The sequence below is a fragment of the Anabrus simplex genome, chromosome 1 (assembly GCF_040414725.1).
Source record: "Anabrus simplex isolate iqAnaSimp1 chromosome 1, ASM4041472v1, whole genome shotgun sequence".
NCBI classification, from domain to species: Eukaryota; Metazoa; Arthropoda; class Insecta; order Orthoptera; family Tettigoniidae; genus Anabrus; species Anabrus simplex.
In genome coordinates this window covers 1,368,033,098-1,368,055,559 of record NC_090265.1, presented here as the reverse complement: position 1 = coordinate 1,368,055,559, position 22,462 = coordinate 1,368,033,098, and the positions used below count along the sequence as shown (strand labels likewise).

Here is a 22,462-nt window from a genome sequence, read left to right as displayed (position 1 = left end):
GAAGAAAGGAGCCACAGTGACCACCTTCGTAGTTGATTTTAGCTGCCTGTAGAGACTAATTACCTCGGATCGAGTATGGATATATCAGTGGCCTTGGTAAAGGATCCTGCTGTGTATTCGAAACGTCGGCAAACTGTACGAAAAGTACATAAAACAACAACAACAAGGCCCAACACGGAAAAATAACTTAATGGTAATCACACAAGAAATACAAGGAATACCAGAATCATTACAATCGTGGTAATGTTTCTGACTGCTGCTGCTGCTGCTGCTGCTGCTACTGCTGATGATGATAATATAAGACAAAATTCTAAAGCTGCTGATAGTATCTACAAGTTTTGTGACATTAATGGCATTGGAAATGTGTGGTTTCTTAATTTAACCAATTCAATTAATCAAATATTATTTAGCATCAAGTGAGAAACTTTAACTAGAATAATATTGTATTTGTTTGCGATGTTCGTTCGTGATTTCATGCAAGGCATACGATAATATAATTACAACAATAATGAGAATGATGAAGAGTGATGGCTGAAAGAGTCTTTTATTGGATGAGTAAATGTTGTTGTTTATTTTATTCTATGTATGCAACTGATTATTCTTGATCCAGGTGGTGAACAGGTTGACGGGTGTGAAGGCCTGTCCACGATCCCACGAAAATGCAACTCCTGCCAGCATTCCGTTACATATCAAGGGGCTTCCTGATGGGACCTGGAAGAAAACATATATATTTATTGCCTTTATTGTATAGGGGGTCTTAGTTCATGAGGATAGTTCTTATGTCAAACCATATTATTATACAATTTAATACAATTTATAAAAAAACATATAAATGGTAAATAAACAATTGAATACCTCCTTCTAACAACATTGTGACTCACACTGTTATTTATTTTAATTTTATTTTTGATATGTTATTTTACGTCGCACCGACATAGATAGGTCTTATGGCGACGAGTGGATAGGAAAATGCCAGAAGTAGAAAGTAAATGACCGTGGTCTTAATTAATGTACAGATCAAGCATTTGCGTGGTGTAGAAATGGTAAACAACGGAAAACCACCCTCAGGGCTGCCGAAAGTCAGGCTCGAACCCACTATCTCCCGAATGAAAGCTCACATCTGCGCGTCCGTAACCGCACGTCCAACTCGCTCGGTACACTTTTATTAAAACTGTGTTTATTACTGAACAATATTGCAAACATTGCCTACTTTCAATTGTACATACTTGTTGGAAATCCAGCGCCTTGGGGGAAGAATACGATGTCAATTTTGGCATACTTCAGAACGTTTTTGTTACTGTTCAAGCATAGCTGACATGAGGGATAAACGAATTGAAAGATGTTAAATAAAGGAATACAACGTAAAATAAATGCATCTCAATGATATAATAATTTGAAACAGAGAGATTCTGGAAATCCTTATAAAGGAAAGAGAGGTACTATACTTCCTGGGAAATTAGGAGCCATTGAGGCGAGCAGAGAAATGTAACCCATGTGGGAGAATTTGAACTCCTATGGCTATTGAGAAGTCACTGAAAAGGAACATAAGATTCAAAATAGCGTCTTACTAATGGTTTACTTTCTGAATATATGAAGGCGGTGTATAAGACCTCAACGAAGTCACAATAATTTACAACCTTGAGACACATTATCCATTAAAGACACCGAGAGGAGAATATTGCAGAAAACTGTCAACATTCGATTTTCCACACAATTGCTCTATAACAGGCCTCTTCTAATGAATAAGGAAAAGAAAAAAATCATTTGAACATACTGTAAGTTAGTATATTCATGAAAAGTACCTCTCGTTTTATCAAATAATACTCAGTGCTAAGCTAGAACTGTCATACTGGGCTCAGCACTCAGACTGTTGTTCAAATAATGTTCGGAAAATTGAGTGCTAATGCTTTCTCTCTTCATATTCTAAAAAAAGGGATATTATTTAGTTAAGAAGATTTTTCGGTAATATGGGTTTCCCTGCAATTGTAAAGTTGTACCAAAGTTTTATCATTTTTACGCTCTTTTCCGTATTACTTAACTATTTACGTTTTTCATTTTTCACTAGAGTATACACATCTTGAAATCAGAAACTTTAATTAGTAGACTTCCACACAAGTCACTTTGATATCTTTCAATAATAATGCATAATATATCCCTGGAACTCGAATCGTATTTAATTTGAATATTTAGCGAGTAAAAGTGCATACATATAACACAAATCAAGTGCATAAAACAAAACTTTCAGTACGGAAATGAAAATGAAAACCTACAACTTGTTTTCCAGTCAGTGACGGGGTCAGGGATGTAATGAATGAATTATATATAGGCTGTTATTACGATGGGGTCGCCACTCCCAAAGTGATATATTAATGAATCAAGGCAGGTGGTACGAAATGAGAATGGAGAGTGTTGCTGGAATGAAAGATGACAGGGAAAACCGGAGTACCCGGAGAAAAACCTGTCCCGCCTCCGCTTTGTCCAGCACAAATCTCACATGGAATGACCGGGATTTGAACCATGGTATACAGCGGTGAGAGGCCGACGCGCTGCCGTCTGAGCCACGGAGGCTCCCCCAGTACGGAAATATATTGTTTTATTTTTGCATTTAAACTCTCTGAGTCGGAGTATATCAGCTCTTCGACTTTATCAGAATAACACAGTTACGTCCTGTTTAGTGTGCAATCTGTGCAGTCAGATTGATCATTGAAGATGTTTCGGTGTGCTACTTTGATGAACTTATACAACAACCAGCCCACGTAGGAGCGATAACACTGTGGGAATAGACAGGTGTTGATTTATTGAAGTACCTGATATTCTTATGCCGGATTGGTCATTGGAGCCGTGGGATATTTATATTTTTCAAAAGACATCAGTTCACAAAGCGTGAATGACCACGAGGATCCTGAATTTTTACAATTTAGGCGATGATAACCGAAAATATTATAATCATTGTACAGAAAGGAGACACTATATGATTTATCATTTAGGAGTTGTATAAGTGATGATTTAAGGTTGTCACAGAATATCTTAAAATGTAAATTACCTTTCGAAATTGGCCTCAGATTTCTGACAGGATAACTTACGGTGCGCTAAAAGCTCCAATGCTACTCAAAAGTCTGGGAGAAATTAAATGAAAATTTAGAACATATTTTTCTTTTATAAATTTAAAAAGAAACAGAATCTGAACTTCAACCCGTAGTTCATTCAACTTGGGAATATTGTGAATAATGGTACTTAACGGCAGGTTTAAAAAATAATCCCGTCTTAAAGCGTTATAAAATGTTACATAAAATCGATACTGATTACTTGTCATTTTTTATAGCCACTAGTATATAAGTCTGTCTTCAACAGTCAAAATAAGTGCGTAAAATTTATTTGGAAACTTGAAATGAACAACGAAAACTGTTACTACTTCCATTTTAAACACATTTAAGTTGCATTAAGAAATTTCCTTATGAACTATATTGAGTGTAGTTGTAGCTGGGAGTTGTACTTTGACGTCATGGTTCTGCGAACTCTTGAGAAAGTCACATAGAGTTCGCCATCAATAAACACCGGAATCTAATCAGACTGTGGAGTGGGTATGTGGGAAACTGGAAGTGAGATTTGTAGATCCTAATGGATGGGTGGGGGATGGGGATCTACGCTGCAGATTTAGCTCGCCAATTCATGTGGTTGATAGAGATTGGGCCAGGTAGGAAGGCGGCCGGTGAGGGGAAGTGTGCGAGTGATTTAGCAGAAACGTGGGAGTGAGAATGCTTAGTGTTGTGGCAACGTACAGTCGACCTGAAATGTTTAGTATAATGGACATGTAACACCCTACAGATTGTCTTGACACAAAACATTTTCAGTTATTGGAATTCCCTTCCGACTGTAAATTAGAGAAATTTATGCCTTCTGTACTTCTGTACTTCTGTACACCACTCACCACAGTTACAATACAATGAGAAATTAGAAAGCAGTGCTCACGTTTAGACAAACGAGTATAAACTTATACACTCCCCTGTCCTTGTAGCAGAAGCTCCAGTCGGAGGGGCTACGCTACGCTGAATCGTTCAAAGCACGCATGCGTAGCCAGAAGTCTTCCTAGATGGCCCGATCTCTACCTAGCTCTCTCGTGGAGTTTTTCACTTATGAACCTCTATGAGGGAAAACATTGTCATAGACGAAAACGAATTCAACACTATATTCATCCCTAAAGGATTGTACAAATGGTCGAAAAATTTCATCGGTATACCGCTGTTAACGTCCCTCAAAGGTGTACGACGGCCATGCATAATTCAACCTCGAAACAATACGTAATCACCTCCAAATGCACGCACGTCTTGAACATGCCGGTACATTCCACCGCGTCCTTTGTCTCCACACCATTTGTTGTCGTGCATCTGGCCTGGGGGATAATCGTGTTTCATCTGAAAACATTGCACCATTCATCCAACCCCCAGTTAAGATGTTAGATGGCCTTTTCTTCTAATCACAACAGTGTAACGCTTTTCTGCTTGAATAGGTCGAAATGACCTTCTCTGGGAACAACGCAGCCGATTGCGTATAGTTTGCGCAGATACCGGTAGTCTTCAAGAAGTTATCTCGTAATTGTTGAGCAGTCCAAGATGGTCTCCTCTGCGCTGTTACGCGGATATACTGATCTTGACGTGGCGTTGTCATCCTCAGTATACCTTCTTTCAGTCTGCCAGTTACTTCATTTACCTCACGGTACCATTTCCACGTTTTTGACACTGCACTTTGGGTAACCCCTATGATGCTGCTTGTGTATGTCCACCCTCAATCAATGCCAGACTTTTGGTTCGGTCAAACTGGAAAATTCGCATTGCAGATGAAAGGTAAACATTAGCTGAAGCTCGCGCTGCCTGGGAGACTGATTACCTGGATCGAGTAAGGGTAATTCAGTCGCCTTGACAAAGAATACTGCAATGTATTCGAAAAGTCGGCAAACTGTGTGGAATGTAGAGAAAACAAAAACACGGTTCAACCCAAGAGAAGAACTAAATAGATCTGGTACGGATGACGCTGACCCTGGTGCGGAATTATTTGTTAAGCTAGTCAGCTAATTGGAGAATCACAGAGAAAGGAACCTTATTTACAGCAGGTGAACTCAATTTACCAAATATTAACTGGGAAGGCAATGCTAACGACAGAAAGCATGAACAAGGAACGGTAAATAAATCTGGGAATGACAGCTGAATCAAAAAGCGATGGAATGAACTAGAGGGAAAAATATTCTAAACGTGTTCGTGATAAAACCAGGTGCGCTCTATAAAGAAAATGAAGTTAGAGATGCTATAAGTGACCACAAAGCCTGTTTTGTCATAATTAAAATAATAGCGATAGGAAAGGAGGCTGTAAAATTATAACTACTAGGCAATACCATATGGTTGATAAGAAAGGCATGGGGAAGTTCTCAAAAAGCAATTATGATCAGTGGAAAATGGTAACTAAAAACGTAATCAGCCCCCGGATGGGTTTAAAGCATTTGTTGAGGAGTTAGAAAATAGGTATGTACGCTTAAATTTGGTAAGGAATGGTAAAGACTCACTATATTATAACAGATAAATAAAAATATTTAGGAGGAGGTTCTGGTTAGAAAGAAATATCAATAGGAATAGTTGGTGGAGTAAGGAGAGATTGAAGTAATGTACTAGGAAATTGAATTTAGCAAAAAAGGTTCATTTAGAAGAGTTGTAGGGAGGTGAATTCAAGTAAAGTGGATAGACTAGAGATCAGGAAGAGAGTATAGCTAGCTGGAAGTCTTAATGATGAAATAAAATTGGCTAAGGAGCTGGTTTTATGGAAGACAGTTCGGTTTAATTGCAGTGTTCCAGCGAGATATAGCAGATATTTTACGTTCGGAAGGTCAAACAGACTGTATCGTTATCGACCTACCCAAGGTATTAGATAGCGTAGATCGTGGGAGATTACTGAAGAAAATGAGGGCTATTGGAATATACAAATTAGTGAATGGATAGGTGGCTAACTTTCTACAAAATATAACGCAGAGATTTAAAGTAGGTGAACCGTTATCTAATCCTGTAAAAGTAAGAGGGTTCCAGCAAGGTAAGATTGTTGGATCTTTGTGTTTTATTATGTATGCAAATAATGTGTGTAAAGAATGGGAATCACAAATAAGGCTCTTTTGCAGATTTTTTGTGTATAGAGCAGTAAATTAGATACATGATTGTGTGCGACAACAAAAAGACATCGAGAATGTTGTGAGATAGGCAGCGGACGATGGTATGATAGTAACCAACCCCATGGCACTAGAGCCCTTGAAGGGCCTTGACCTACCAAGTGACCGCTGCTCAGCCCAAGGCTTGCAGATTACGAGGTGTCGTGTGGTCAGCATGATGAATCCTCTCGGCCGTTATTGTTGGCTTTCTAGACCGGGGCCGCTATCTCACCGTCAGATAGCGCCTCAATTCTAATCACGTAGGCGGAGTGGACCTCGAACCAGCCCTCAGCTCCAGGTAAAAATCCCTGACCTGGCCAGGAATCGAACCCGGGGCCTCCGGGTAAGAAGCAGGCACGCTACCCCTACACCACGTGGCCGGCCGGTATGATGGTAAAGGGAATGAAAACCCAGGTTGTAAGTTTCACCAAGAGGAGAAGTCCTCTGAGTAAAATTATTGTATTGATTGGGTGATAGCAAGCCTACCTCATAGAGGGGCCGATGACCTTAGATGTTAGGCCCGTTAAACAACAAGCATCATCATCATCATCATCCTACCTCATACTGTAAGTACGGTGTTAATAAAAGGAAATATCTTCATTAGGGTGGTCCCATTCAGGACGTTGTAAATAAAGATTACAGATATCTTCATGCGGGTGAGAGAATGTTTAGGGTTTGCAGTAAGAATGTAAAAGAGAAAGCTTATAAGTCTCTGGTAAGGCCTCAATTAGAGTATGGTTCTTAAGCATATGGCAACTACATCAGGATAAGTTGATGCGAGAATTGGAAAATATCCCAAAGAGAGCAGCGTGTTTGTTTTGTGTGATTTCCGACAAAAGGGTAGTGTTACGAAAATATTTAAAACTTTGGACTGGGAAGTCTTTGCGAGTAAGGAGACAACCTAGCGGTATTTTCCCAGCAGTCAGTGAAGACGAGGTGTGGAATGACATTATTTCTCGAATAAGTGGAGTTTCAAATACAGGAAAGATCACAATTTTAAGATAAAGTTGGAATTCAAGAGGAAAAACTGGGGAAATATTCATATACAGGAATAGGAATTTGGAATTGGAATAATTTATAAAATCAAATGTTCGATAAATTTGAAAGTTCCTTGAAAGCATTTAAACAAATAATGGGTTAAACATTTGATAGGGAATCTACCAGCTGGATGACAGCCCAAAATGCAAATCAGTGACTGACGTTCAAAATGAGGCCTTTCTGCCACAGTTATCCTACAGAGTTAGTCTAAATACTTGTACTGTACGTGGTGGTGGTGATAGTGATTATTATTAAGAGAAAATTAAAAGCTATTATTACCCCGTCGGCAGAACGGTAATCAGAGGAGGAGAATGAATGAATTGTCCACAGTAAAGGGAAGACCCAAGAAGGGCGTGAATGTGAAGTATTTTCTCTGGATTCTTCCAGAAGAAAAAGAACACGAAGTAGGCAAAGGCATGCAGTACGGAGAAGATGGAATTAATTATCAATATACAAATTCCTTCAATTTCCTAACAAATTACTTCCAGGAATGTTTTTCATGGTTACTAAAATGTAATAACTTAAGCACTAAACTTAGGACTCATAGCATTTGACATGAATCACAGTTTCGTAGTCATATCACAATACAAGTGGCATACGGAGGAAATGTTGAGTACAAAATTTCACATGTACTTGTACCATGTACCTGGTTAAACACGAGTTATTGTTGATTGTATAGGTAGCGCAGCGAGAAGAGCAGATACTGACGCAGTGTGGGCTTTAATGAATGAAATGCATGACGGAATTTCATAAATGTACGTTTCAGGAAACGATGAAAGCAAACAAGAGCGATTTATTTGTAGTGACGCTACTAACATTCGCCTTTACTAATGAAGCTGTGGTAAATAGCACAAATTAACAAAGCACGACAGAACCTCACTATTGTAAGGTGAGCTTCGATTGGAATATGACAGCTGAAGGACTTTTTTTTCCATGGAGGTAATTTCGTTTGTGATTTCATTTTAATAGCTCAAAATAAACGTTTCCAAGTATGTATTCTAGGTGAAATAAAAAGTAAAATAATCGCTGTATAGACACACCTACTAATGCAGTTTAAATGAAAGTTATTTTGCCACGACAGATTCATTGAATATATTTTTTTTAATTTGCAAAATGATAAGAATATTAATTAAAAAGCATTGATTTAACAAGTACACAAAAAGGATTGTCTATGTTTTACATCTAAAGTCAACAATTTCTTACACCCCCTTCTACCGGGCGAGTTAGTTCGTGCGCAACCTCGGTCGAGGTAACACGGCAAGCAGCCAAGCGGTGACGGTGAGCTAGTGCGAAAGTCATTGCGACTTGTGTTCTCGTTACATCTTTGGAATAGCCTCAGTACTAATATGGCAAGTATACGGAAAAATACTGTTAAATGTGTGTTTGAGGATAGAAATAATAGTCCTACTCCACTGGAAATTCATCGCTGGATAGGAACAGAACTCAAACTTAACAAGGACCAAATTATAGCCATTCAACTTCATAATGGGGAAAATGCAGTGTATATTAAATTAGTCTCTGTTGTACTGTATGAAAACTTATTATCACGGCATGAAGGTGTGAAAGTATTCCGTCTTTCTACTGGTCTTTCAACTAATGTGACAATTACTGCTGCGGACACCTCTACTAAGCGAGTGCGTGTATTCAACTTACCACCTGAAGTAAACAACGAACGGCTTGCCCGCGTGCTGTCAACTTACGGGCTGGTCAAGGACATTCGGGACGAGAAGTGGAGTGACCCCTACGAATTTTCTGACGTGAGTAACGGCATTCGTGTTGTCAATATTGAACTTAAGTACCCTATACCCACTCAACTAACTGTTAATGACTGTAGAATTCTCCTAACGTATGAGGGCCAAATGAAATCATGTTTTTACTGTAAGGAAACGACACATTTACAAGTAGATTGTCCGCATCGTAGAAGCCGACCGGCTTTGAACGTCAGGCAGCCGACATACAGCACTGTGTTGACTGCTTCTGACGGAACTGGCAATATAAATAACAATACTGAGGATGGTGGAGACGTTAGTTCACTACCACTTCCTAGCTTAGAAGACCTTAATACTTCACATGCAGATCTCACAGACATAGACAACACCATGGAACCAGCCGTACAGCACATTAACACGGATGAACCAGCTTCACATACACAGGATATTGAAGAAGTAGTACTCGAACCTTCCGCTGAGGGACACACACATAACACAGTGACAGGCCAGACTGTTGAACAGGGGCAAGAGGATAGCAAACTTAATGTTAATGCGGCTACCGTAGTGAAATCCTCCTCATGGGCGGAACAGATGGACGTCCTAGAAGACAATGAGCCCCAGTTACATAAACTCCTTCCAGTGGACATTCACCATGAGCCTGCCAACCATATGATGCCGTCACACCAACACCAATTAGTGCCTGTAGATGTCACTAAAGACACTGAAGTCGCACCTCCTAATATTGACATCGTACAGCAACTTGAGTCTACACTAACACCTGACCTGAGGACGGACTTAGTAGCCGTAGAACAACGAATATTACCTACTGGAAATCTGGATAATAAGAAACCCACGCCTATAGTTCCTAAAGATTCGTTCACTCTAACAACGAAAGCTGCCAGTAAAAATAGTGCTCGAGAGGGAGCTAAACCGTATCGTACACAACCCCGCAGTAATTCCCGAAGCCGCCGCAAATCTCCAGAGGCTGGTAAATAGATTGATAATGGGACGCACCTTTGATAGGATATTGTGTACAAGGGAGTTGGTTATATTGCTGATGGTGCAGATTCTGACTCTCGCTACTGTAAACATCAATGTCATCCAAAGCCCCCTTAAATTTCAAGTGTTTGAACGATTTCTTCGTTCTAATGATATTGACATTGCTTTTTTACAAGAAGTCGCACTCCCTGTGTTACCCATATCCTCATACTTCAACCAATATATCAACATTGGCAATGCTAGTAGGGGAACAGGATTCCTTACCCGGCACGACCTGAAACTGGAAGATGTGCACAGTCACCCTTCAGGAAGGATCATATCTGGACACATTAATGACACTACGCTAATAAATATTTATGCACCATCAGGGAGCCACAACCGTGTTCAACGTAAGAACTTCTTTCAGAACGATATACTCCAACACCTGCATAATATGAAAGAAAAAACAATCCTCGCCGGGGACTTTAATTGTGTTCAACGAACAGAAGATTCGACGGGGCAAACTTATGCGACCAACCCTGCCTTAAATGATCTCATAACCTCATTAAACCTGATCGATGTTGTGGATAAGTTGCATGTACCCCTTCCCCACTATACCTACATCCAGTATAACTCCTCCTCCCGCCTTGACCGTATGTATGTTTCCCGAACACTCATTCACCCTAGAACTTACGAGGTGATCCCCGTTAGCTTCACCAATCACCACGCAGTTGTATGTAAAATAAATTTCCCACACAAAGTCTACTATATAGGGAGAGGGTACTGGAAACTGAACTGCTCACTGTTACAGGATGATCAATGCACGGAAGCTTTTCTAAGACAATGGAACAAATGGTTACTTCAGAAATGTAAATATAGCGATAGTGCAGAATGGTGGGACCAGTTAATCAAACCGGGGATAAGAAGACTCTTCAAAAATATTGCGTATCAAAAGGCCCAAGAGAGACGCGATACAGCTGACTTCTATTACAGGGTTCTCCGACAGCTCCAGGAGAGGAATAACGCTGGCGAACGAAATTACCATGAGATTACAGATGTTAAAGATAAACTGTTGACGGTACAGCAGAGGACGCTCACAAAATTAAACGTAACCCTGAAGGATCAGACGGCACTACCTGATGAGGTTGCAAGTGTCTATTATATTGCACGTACACAGCGAGAGCAACAACGCCGGTACATTCATACAATAAGATCGTCCGATGGAAGAGAGGTGACGTCACAAGAAGACATCAGAAGAGAAATTTCCTCATTTTATCAACAATTCTATGCCAGGGAATCTATCGATATACACGAAGTCAATACTTTGCTTCAGTCCTGCGATGCCCACCTTACTCCAGCAAGTAAAGAACTGCTTGGCATGGACATTACTGATGATGAAATTCAAGCCGTCATAAGAAATCTTCCGACCAATCGCTCTCCAGGAATCGACGGGGTCCCTTATGAATTTTATAAACAGTACTGGTTTATTATTGGCAAAGAGTTTTGTGACGTTATCCGCACTATCTTGAGACGTCGTTCCCTATGTAAAACCCACTATGAAGGTATCATAGTTCTCATCCCCAAAAAGAAAGGAACCCTTCAGGTGGAGGACTTCAGGCCTATTACTCTACTATGCAGTGATTATAAAATACTAACCAGAGTGTTATCCCGTCGTATGAAGACAGTCCTCATAGATATAATTGGACCCGAACAGTGTTGCAGCGTTCCCGGACGTACAATTTTGACCAATTTAAGAACACTACGTGATATCCATCTGAAAACAGCCTCTCAGCCGAGTGACCACCTCAGTCTCCTGAATATAGATCTTGATAAAGCATTTGATCGTATTAGCCATCAGTACCTCTACATCGTTTTAAAGCACTTCCAATTCCCTGACACAGTGATCGATTACATTCGAATGATAAACTGCCACTCTGTATCTCGAATCCTTGTTAACGGCTTCCTCTCGACGCCCATACCGATAGAAAGATCAGTAAGACAGGGATGCCCCCTCTCCATGTTACTCTTCGTCATAGGCCTGGAACCATTTATTAGGACACTTCAACCAAAGTTACAAGGATACAGAGTGAATATCCATACCTTTTCAATGTGTGTTTACGCAGATGACATATCGATATTAGTCAGAGGTGAACAGGACATTCAACATATCTCTCAAGCTCTCAGCACATACAGCGCCGGTTCAGGGGCAAAAGCCAATCCAAGGAAAACTACTTTACTGAACTTAAACTATGGGCCCGGCATCGTACAGAAGGACTGGTTTAACATTGTTGATGAAGTGAAGATCCTTGGTATTAAATGGACAAAGACTGTGATAGGTACTTTAGAAACCAACTGGGCTACTGTTATTGCTAATGTTAGGGGTGTAATGATGAACTTTCGTACACGAACTTTGAATATAACTCAACGGATTGTGGTGACAAACATCTATGCTCTCTCAAAGGTTTGGTACTTAGCTCAAGTGTTCCCGCTACCCAACAACTTTGAAAGCCAGCTCTCAAAATATATTGGCTGGTTCATCTGGCAAGGCTATTTATTTAGAGTACAACGGGAACAGCTGTATCTTCCATGTAAACTTGGTGGATTAGGACTCATCGCACACGGAACGAAATGCCAAGCCCTACTTCTTAAAAATGATATTTCTATATTATTACAATCGGACAATTTCTCGAAGGCACTGTACAAAGACACTTGGAGCCCAGATAACTGTGACTCTAGTTCCTTGCCGAAAATTTTTAGAGATCACCAACTGAAACTCCAAAAGTTCGTCAGTGAACTCCCGTCTGGAACGAATGCTACTACTAAGACCATCTACACTATGTTACGACGAGCTGTGCACTTCACCCCGCGCATTGAGTCAACGGCACTCTACGCCCACTGGTCAACGGTGTGGGTCAACTTTAGCCGTATGAAACTCTCGTCCCACGCACGTTCCCAAATATTCCTTTTCCTAAACAATCTGGTACCAACAGCACAACGTCGCTACCAAATACATCTGGAACAATCGCCTTGGTGTACGGTGTGTGGTCAGATGGACACAGTGATACATCGCTTGACAACATGCACACATGCCGTGCGCACATGGAGCTGGTGTAAACGACAGGTGTGTCGCCTCATGAACCTTCCTCTTGCAGACATCGATGACAGGAAACTGATTCGCCTGTCTGTAACGGCCTTTCCTCAGATAAAACAGCAAGCGATTGTATGGCTCCTAGGTCACTACATTACATACATGTTGGACAGTGTTGATGGTGTCATACTACCGGCTCTCTTGTACCACCTAAGGAAAGAGAGATGGAAACTGAGTGAAAGTGGACAGCTAGAAGATAGATATGGCCATTACTTGAACTGTCTTGATATATAATGTGTCTTTGTGTTTTTACGTTTTAGTTTTGAATGAACACCTCGAAGGTATCAGTGATTTTTTTTTTTTTTTAATACCAGACAGTGCATGAACAACTGAACTATTTCAACACTATTTCACCAATACCTGGCAAGTGCAGATTTATTTCATGTGTGAATGTAAATATTGAAGTATAGAATAAATAAAAATAGTTGGAAAAAAAAAAAAAAGTTGGCCGTGTGCGTAGAGGCGCGCGGCTGTGAGCTTGCATCCGGGAGATAGTAGGTTCGAATCCCACTATCGGCAGCCCTGAAAATGGTTTTCCGTGGTTTCCCATTTTCGCACCAGGCAAATGCTGGGGCTGTACCTTAATTAAGGCCACGGCCGCTTCCTTCTTACTCCTAGGCCTTTCCTATCCCATCGTCGCCATAAGACCTATCTGTGTCGGTGCGACGTAAAGCCCCTAGCAAAAAAAAAAAAACACCCCCTTCTAGAGGAAGTTTCCCAAATTTTTCTTCTTTGTGATGTCGATAATGAGACAGTACAGTAATGTTGTTAAATTTTTCTGATCCAAGACTCATCTTAACCGTTAAATTACGGAAGAACTCCAGTGCAATAAGTAATCACTTCCACGCTCGTGGTGTATATACTTACGATAGGGTCAGTTATTGATTTATCTTAAAACAAATATTCCGAATAATCAGCGATATCTTCGCATTGCAGGAATACTGCAAATCCGTACGGCAATTTCCACGTACCATGTTCAAGGAGGTACAACCACTTTCGCTGAAAGGGACATATCGATATCTGTGGATTAGTTGCAGAGTGTCATCCTGTGGATCCCGAAATAGCGAGTTCAAATCCAGCAGAGGTATTCGGATTTTTGAAGGGCGGAATAAAGTCCATTCGACACCCCATTCCGTACGATGTTTGCGTGTAAAAGATCTTTAGTGACATATTTGATGTTAACCCGACAAAATTCATTAAAACTCAGCCATAGACGCCGCCCAAGAGAGATGCGGTTTATTCTGATATCTAGTAGGCCTACAGTAAAACGGAACGCCGAAATTGATGAACAAGCAGCCAGATGGTGTCAACACGGTATCTGAGGCCATACGATTATTATTATTATTATTATTATTATTATTATTATTATTATTATTATTATTATTATTATTATTATTATTATTATTATTATTATTATTATTATTATTATTATTGTCCAACTAGTTGGCTGAATGGTCAGTGAACTGGCCTTCGCTTCAGAGGGTCCCAAGTTCGATTCCCGGCCGGGTCGGGGGTTTTAGCCTTCATTGGTTAATTCCAATGGCCCGACATCCCTGCAACTCACACGCCACACATAACACTATCCTCCACCACAATAAAACGCAGTTATCTAAACATGGCAGATGCCGTACACCCTCATCGGAGAGTCTGCCTTACAAGGGATGCATTCGGCTAGAAATAGCCACACGAAATTATTATTATCGATGAAGTTTCACTTTAGTTAAATATTGCAATTCTTTCATCCATCAATCTAATCTCTTGTCGAGAGAACTGGGGTTCTGAGTCCCGATCCATTTTTGCTTCCCAGCCCTCAACCCTTAAGCAGGCTACCCACATATCAGTACTATACTAGTTGCATTCATTTGTTCTGTTGATCGCTGCTGGCGTGACAGAGCCCACTACCAAACACCTATCTGTATGTTACCATACCTTAGAGCTCAAGGCCGCCAAAATACGCACATTGGTGTACACAACTTCAGTAAATATTGCGAAATGTCCTCTTCAGAAGATATAATATTATCCTATCAGCGTACACTCTATATAAAAATACTACTTGATTGCAAATCCAATTCCACCTCAAAACTGGCTGTGTAGCTAACTCCAAAGCATGGCAATGAGGCAATTGTTGCAACTTAGATTCAAAGGTGAAGATTATGTGCAGGCGTTGCCTGTGATATTGTATCAGTTCCTCGCCGGTATATCTTTCTGAGAAATAATTGAATCTATATATAAAATAATTGTTGTGGGTATCAACATGGTTTGTATCTACATGGGAGGTGAATTGAAGTTTGCTAATAATTAGTAAGTCTTAAAATGTAAAATACGAGCGATAGAAATACCTCACGCTCATTTCTTGAACGACAATATATTGTCACAGGCGTATTTTTCACGGTTCTTATAATCACAAAATATCGCATAGCAAGGCATAACATCCGAAATATTATCTGTATCTCAACAGATAATTGAAGTGCGTCTGCGTGATAATCTGAGTAATTATTCTGTATTATTTGTTCTGTTTTCTCATTGGTTGTTCCCCCTCCTGTTCCTTCCTATGGGCCTGATGCTAGTATCTTCTCATGTGGTAGCAGAGCGTAGTTCCAATCTACGGACCCCTTGGTTTTGGACCCAGCAAGCTAGTATTACTAGTACTTAATAACGTTTCTGCAAACAATTGGGAAAATATCCTGGAATCAGATCCTGGTAGCACGAGGTGTCCAGTCGTTCCACTAGGAAGAAGAGTTGGGAGCCTCCCTGTTTGGTGTTGGATGCTGTCCCATGTGTTGTAGGGGCATAATCTATACCCACTAGCCGATGACGCATTTGGGATATGCTGTGTGTTACCTTGTATTGCTACTCGTCAACTGCTTTATAAGATTTGCTATCCAGCTGTTGAAGATATTAGTCTCTCGCCTGTTCGTAATACGTAACACACTCTTTACTTGACATACTGTATTTAGACCACCACCTTGCTGCTCGCCCATGTTTTCTGTGCTGGCGAACAGGCCCAGGAACTTCCTTCAGCTGATCTGGTGACTGACCTTGTCGAGTTACGAGCCGCAAAACTACGTGTTATCTAACATCTGAACTGTGAAGCGTTATTCTAATTTATAATGCCATGCATCAGTGCAAATTTTGTTTTCTTGAGAGCGTGTGACCAGTGATAGAACAGTCCTTGAAGTTAATTTTATAGCCTCCGCCTAGTTTAAAGTGGAGAGGTTGTTACTGATATATATTGCTTAATTGTTATGATCTCAATACATCGAATAGCAAGGCATAAAATTCACAATATTTTCTTTATCTCAAAGACACTCAAGAGATACTTGAAGTACGCCTGCGTGAAAAATTGAGTTCTGTATTATTATTTGTTCTGTTTCCTTATAGGTTTTTCCCATTCTTGTTCTTTCCCTTTTCCTTCTCAAAAGATTTTTGGTAGCTGGCTGCGTCCAGTTATTCAGTCTCATTTTTAGATAATTTTCCAGACAATTGACTTGTCTTGTTAGAGGTTTCTTTCGAACGCAATGCTGCTGGGCTGCGATTATCGGAGTGTACGTCTTGAGTGTATGTTGAATGAAATCTTCATGCTTGTGACAATAACTGGTTAATGGTGTGTGTGAATGGTGTAAGTGCTTTTGATTTCGGTGTGTGCTGTGTGTGTCGGGCTTGTATCCCAGTGTGTAATTGCCGATATTATTTTATGTAAGAAAATAGGAAATGGGTTCGTCAGAACATTAAACGTACGTTGAATATGTTTGACAGAAATAACTTTGTAATTATTTAGTGAAGTTATCTCCGGTTCGACAATTTTCCTTTTGATCGTTTTACATACTTGTCTTCTGAACTCAATGGAGTTAAATTTGTTTTATAGCGTTCGTGTGGTTCAGGAGTTTAATTTGCTTTCGTAACAAAGTTTGCTCTTTGTAAAGTTTTGTTGCTGTGTAATTTAAATATGCCTATTGAATTACTGTCTTATGTTTGTACCATACTTTCGATTCGCCTTCACTTCCATCTCTGTTTAGTTACTTCCTATGGGCCTTAAGCCTTCTCAGGTGAACAGGCGGAGGAACAAGCAATAATGAAATCATGCAGGCGCTCTTCGAGTGTATGTTGAACATCTTTGAGATTAAGGTAATATTTCGGATGTTATGCATTGCTATCCGATGTTTTAAGATTTTAACAGTCATGGAAAATACATCCGTGACAATGTCTAAATCTACATATTAAAATATAAAATAGACTCCCGATTATCTGCGCAGAAGTTTCAAAACGTTTAATAAATTTCAATTTCAGTAGCACTGAGGTTAGTTTACAAATCTTATGCTATGCTTCTTATGTGACGACAATTAATATCTATTATACGTCTAGGTGTCGGAGAATAAGAAGCAAGTTTGTTGATCATTAAGAGGAGGAGAATATTACCTACATTTCGTAACTCAAGAAGATAATACGTAGTACAGTCATTAAGTCCTAAGACTTGACGCCTGGAGGATAGGCACCTACACGACTCTGTTTGTTGCATACGATGCCGCATTACACGGCAAACACCTACACAGAACAACATCCACCCTCAAAATAGTCACCGTTGGCCTTTAACCACTTAAACAAAACCACATACACCACCAAAACATTCGCTTCTGGCCGTTATACACGTATGCCAACGTTGGTATAGCTGCTGGAAGCACCGCTGAAAGGAAATACCATGTTTCGTCTCCAGTCATTATCTGGTTGAGAAACGTCGGATCATAGTTAGCACTACTGATGAGGTCACCACAAATCGTTATGCTATCATCACGTTGGCTTGCGACGGGATTCGTGGCACACTGTGCTGGGTAACAGGAGACATGTTGAGGACATCCTTCAGAATTTTGTGGCAAGTACCATTGCTGCTGCGAGATCGCCTTCCAATTGGGAGTGGTTAGTACGGACCAACGTTGCAACTTCTTGAATCTTGCGTTCCGTTCGAACTGTTTGTAGCCAAGCAATACGCACACCATCTTCCAAACTGTCCCGTACTTGCACAAAACGTCGGTGCCACCTAAACACAACACTGCGGCTCAATGTGTTGTCCTCACCTGCTGCATCATTTAAACGTTTCTGGCAGAACTTGATGTTTACCCGTTGCTCAAACTACGACATGTCAAGGTCCGACTGGCGCATTCAAATCACCGTCACAACGACCGTACGTCTGCTTCCAGTGCATGCACTCAACTTTTTCTTGCAGAGGCGAGAGACTGACATGGTACCATACCACAATGCTGTCCATGCAATGATTATTTACAAACAAAGGTAATAAACTACATATGATCAAAAATTGCTCCTGCACTGGAACATTTTTAAACCTACTTGACCGAGCGAATGACTGCGTGGTTTGAGTCACGTAGTTGTCATCTGGCATTCGGGATTAATTGGGTTCGAACCCCACTGTTCATTAATCAAGTCCACGGTCACTTCCTTCCCACTCATAGCCATTTCCTGTCCCATCGTCACAATAAGACCCATCTCAGTCGGTGTGACGTACAGCAAGCTGTAAGAAAGCTACTTTTAATAGACTTAATACCATCAGTACAGTATATAACAGTAGTCGTGTGACTGACTTCCTGTACATGTTCAATCACTTTCTTTGTTTCAGAATTTAGATATCTTCTGAATTCATTAAACCACTTTGAAGGCTCAAAAGATTCCAACACAATTCAAGTAAGATGAAATATTAAAATTGGAGATTTATACTTTACGTCTTCATGGAACTAGTTCCTTCAGCCTGTATATGAAATCCCTATGTACGACAGTCTTTCACAACCATATTGAGAAAACAAGAATTCTTCAGAAGCTAAATTGGCAGTAGATATAGGTTGTCATATTCCTTTTACAAGATAATTACAATGAATCTCACAAGATCGCGATTTATGTACTTTTTCAAGAAAAACACGTTTTCTTAAGCTGGGTGACTACCATCTTCGCCATGTTGACGCATGCAGCTCTATCTGTCGGCATGATTTCGAACTGTGTTCACTCCTGCGTCCTGTGCCCTTCGCTGAGATACTTAGAACGAGAAGGTTTAGAATGCTGATGTTAGCACCTGATTTACAGCAGGTAATAAGAACAATACAATTATGACCATTATATTTTAACTGCTTACTGAAAATTATCTTCCATCAGTGAAGTGAAAATATTATATTAACCATAAACATATACCGCTGAGTTTGTGGGTACCTTCTAATAAATATTGACCACACATGCTTCATTGTAGGCATTTCCATGGTATCATTCCAATAAAATATTTCTCCGTGGTTAGATAGTGCAAACATCATCCGCTGTAGTAAATAGGACTGTTCACCTTGTGCAAGATATATTAACGTATTCATTTTTAATTTCCAATTATTTTCATAGTGTAATTTGGGTTGTCGAAGAGAGGCTTAAATGGTAGTTATGTAATAAATGTTTCAAGGTATCTGATAAAAATTAAATAAAACTCATTTTTTGACGAACAAAGAGTTCTGTTCCTTGTACAGGAAGAACTAATTTAACTTAATCTTTACCCCACGATAACGTCAGGAGACCAGAATATGAAATACCATGGACTGGAATATCAAAGCAATTTCATTACAGGCCATGACAGCTCCTGTACAAGTAGAATAAACAGCTTCTCCTTTCCTCGACTTCGGCACTCAATCAAATCAAAATCTCTTTATTTGCAAATGAGGTGTCTACCTCGGTGGCAAATGGTACACTAAAATACATTATTGTCAAGCACTAAATTTTAAATTAACAAGAGAAGAAAGATTTTTTTTTCTAGAATACAATAATATACAATTTATGCTAACAATTTTTCTATTTCTATTACCGGCGAAATAGCCCCGGCTTACCCCAAATTTTGTTTGCCAGAATAACCTATGACCATCGCGTTTCGGCATTGATTCCACCACTTTTGCGCAATAGTTCTTTGTTTAGTCACCGTGAAATCAAACTTTTATAAGGGATCATATCAATTCACTTTTGATCGATCCAGTTCCACCATACAAATGGTCCATACATTTTGGACCTGGTTGATATCGGATGAGTTGACAGGCTAGAGGAGAATTTGTAGGTATTTTCAAAATTGTATTTAATTTTGTTTCTTTTTCATGTATAATACTGTTATCATATTGTGTTTACTTTTTCAGGTTGGACACTGTTGTTTGCTCTATCCTAACTTGCCCAAATAAAACGATAACAGATGCTACTGACAGGGGAGTAAACGGCATAAAGGTGGCCGTGTAACAAGCAGCTTAATAAATTTATATTGTTTACAAAATTCTACTTATAATATCTCCTATACTTATAAACATAGTCAACTCATATACAGTATGTGGAATTACTTCAAATAATACAGTGCAACTGGTATAAGATTAAAATTTACATTGCATTTATTTACTTTTTTTTTACCCATTTTGGAACCTAAGTAGCATAACGACCTGCTGCGTCTTAACCAGAGCCCCCTTTTGCCACCACTTTTCAGAGTTCCTGAAGGGCCTTCACAGCTACCGTAGCGGTCCCAGGGCCCTCGAAGTCCCCACTGTACTTCACCCCTACAGGCAGTCCCCTACTTTGGCTGTCCAAACTCCATGGACCAGGGGATGGAATTAATTTTTTTACACACATTTTTTATTTACAATAGCCTGCACTGATCGAATGCCCTCTAACATTTCATTTATTTTCCCTGTTGCTGTTTATTCTCTTCTTGAATACCTGTACAGATTTTGGAAAAGGATCAAACACTACCCCTGGTAAACTGTTCCACTCCTTCACGCCCTTCCCAATGAATGAAAATTTACCCCAGTCGCTTCTGCTAAAATTCCTTCTAATTTTATACTTGTGGTCAGTTCTGCCAATATAATTATTTTCCAACTGAAGCCTCTCACGGATTTCTTCCCATGCTTCTTCTCCTGTATAGGCTCTATATAATCCTATAAGTCTAGTTTTCTCCCTTCTCTTACTTAAAGTTTCCCACCCAAGTTCCTTTAACATTTCTGATACACTACTGTTTTTCCGGAAATCCCTTGTTACAAATCTTGCTGCTTTCCTCTGCACACTATCTGTTTCTTTTATTAGGTATTCTTCATGAGGATCCCAAACACTATTTGCATATTCCAATAATGGACGAACCATACTTAAGTAGCTTTTTTCTTTTAATTCTTTATTGCATCCTTTAAGTAGCCGCATTATGACATGTAACGATCTGTATGCTTTCCCAACAATGTCATCAACAAGACCCTTCCAGTACAAATTACTTTCAAATCTCACACCTAAGTATTTGCACTTGCCATCTTTTGGGATAACTACCTCATCCAAAGTATATTCAAATTCAGTTTTAAAGCTCCTGTTTGTTAATGTTGTAACAGTTGATTTGCCTTCATTAACCTTCATATTATTTTCTTCAACCCACTGTTGGATACTTTCAAGGTCCCTTTGTAATTCTGAACAATCCTCAATGTTATTTATTTCCCTATAAACTATTATATCATCTGCATACAATCTTATTTTTGATGTTATACTGTTCCGTAAATCATTTGTGTATATTAAGAAAAGTAACGGACCGATTATACTACCCTGTGCGATTCCCTTCCAAACTTTCTATTCCTGTGATATATTATTTCCTACTTTGACTTTCTGAACCCTTGAATTTAGAAATGTTCTTATCCAACGTATAACCCTTACGTCAAATCCTATTCCCACCAATTTCTTTAATAATATTCCATGTTCCACTCTATCAAAGGCTTTGGAAAGATCTATGGCTATGCAATCTAAATGGCCTCCTGAATCCAACTGATCTGATATGTCCTGCTGAAATCCCATCAGTTGTGCCTCACAAGAAAATTTCTTTCTAAATCCATACTGGCTCCTCATGAACCAATTTTTATCATCACATATCCCTCTGATGTACTTTGCTATTAAACTCTCCAGTATTTTACAAACTATACTGGTCAGGCTGATTGGTCTGTAGTTCTCTGGTTTCCTTTTATCAACCTTTCCTTTATAAATTGGTATTATTATAGATTCCTTCCATTCTTTTGGTATTACACTATTATTTATGACATAGTCAAAGAGAAATTTTAAATAACGCACTATGTACCACCCCATTGTCTTTAATACCTCCCCAGTAATTTGATCACTTCCTGCTGCTTTTCCTTGCTGAAGCAGTTGGATTTCTCTGAAAATATCTTCATTTGTGAATGAGAAGCTTCCTTTTTCCCTATGTGTCTCTCCCTCTCTATCTTATGTTACTGTTTCCAACTCCTGGCAATCTTCTACTGAATCTCTGAATTCCCTACTAAATAGATTTGCTTTCTCAGTATCTGTTGAATAGTGTTCACCCCCTTCTCCCACCATTGTAGGAATTTGGATTCCTTTTCCTTTTTGATTCCTAATATA

At 39.6% G+C, this 22,462-nt stretch overlaps 1 protein-coding gene across 1 annotated transcript in view; it reads right to left on the bottom strand.

Annotated features, from left to right (window-relative positions):
• Positions 1 to 459: 459 nt before the first annotated feature.
• Positions 460 to 22,462, bottom strand: part of LOC136878872 (uncharacterized) — a 148,881-nt gene continuing 126,878 nt past the window's right edge. Inside the window, exon 5 of the mRNA XM_067152434.2 lies at positions 460 to 711. Within this exon, the coding sequence (XP_067008535.2) occupies positions 580 to 711 (132 nt within the window). The 3' untranslated portion in view covers positions 460 to 579. The remainder of the gene's footprint in view (positions 712 to 22,462) is intronic.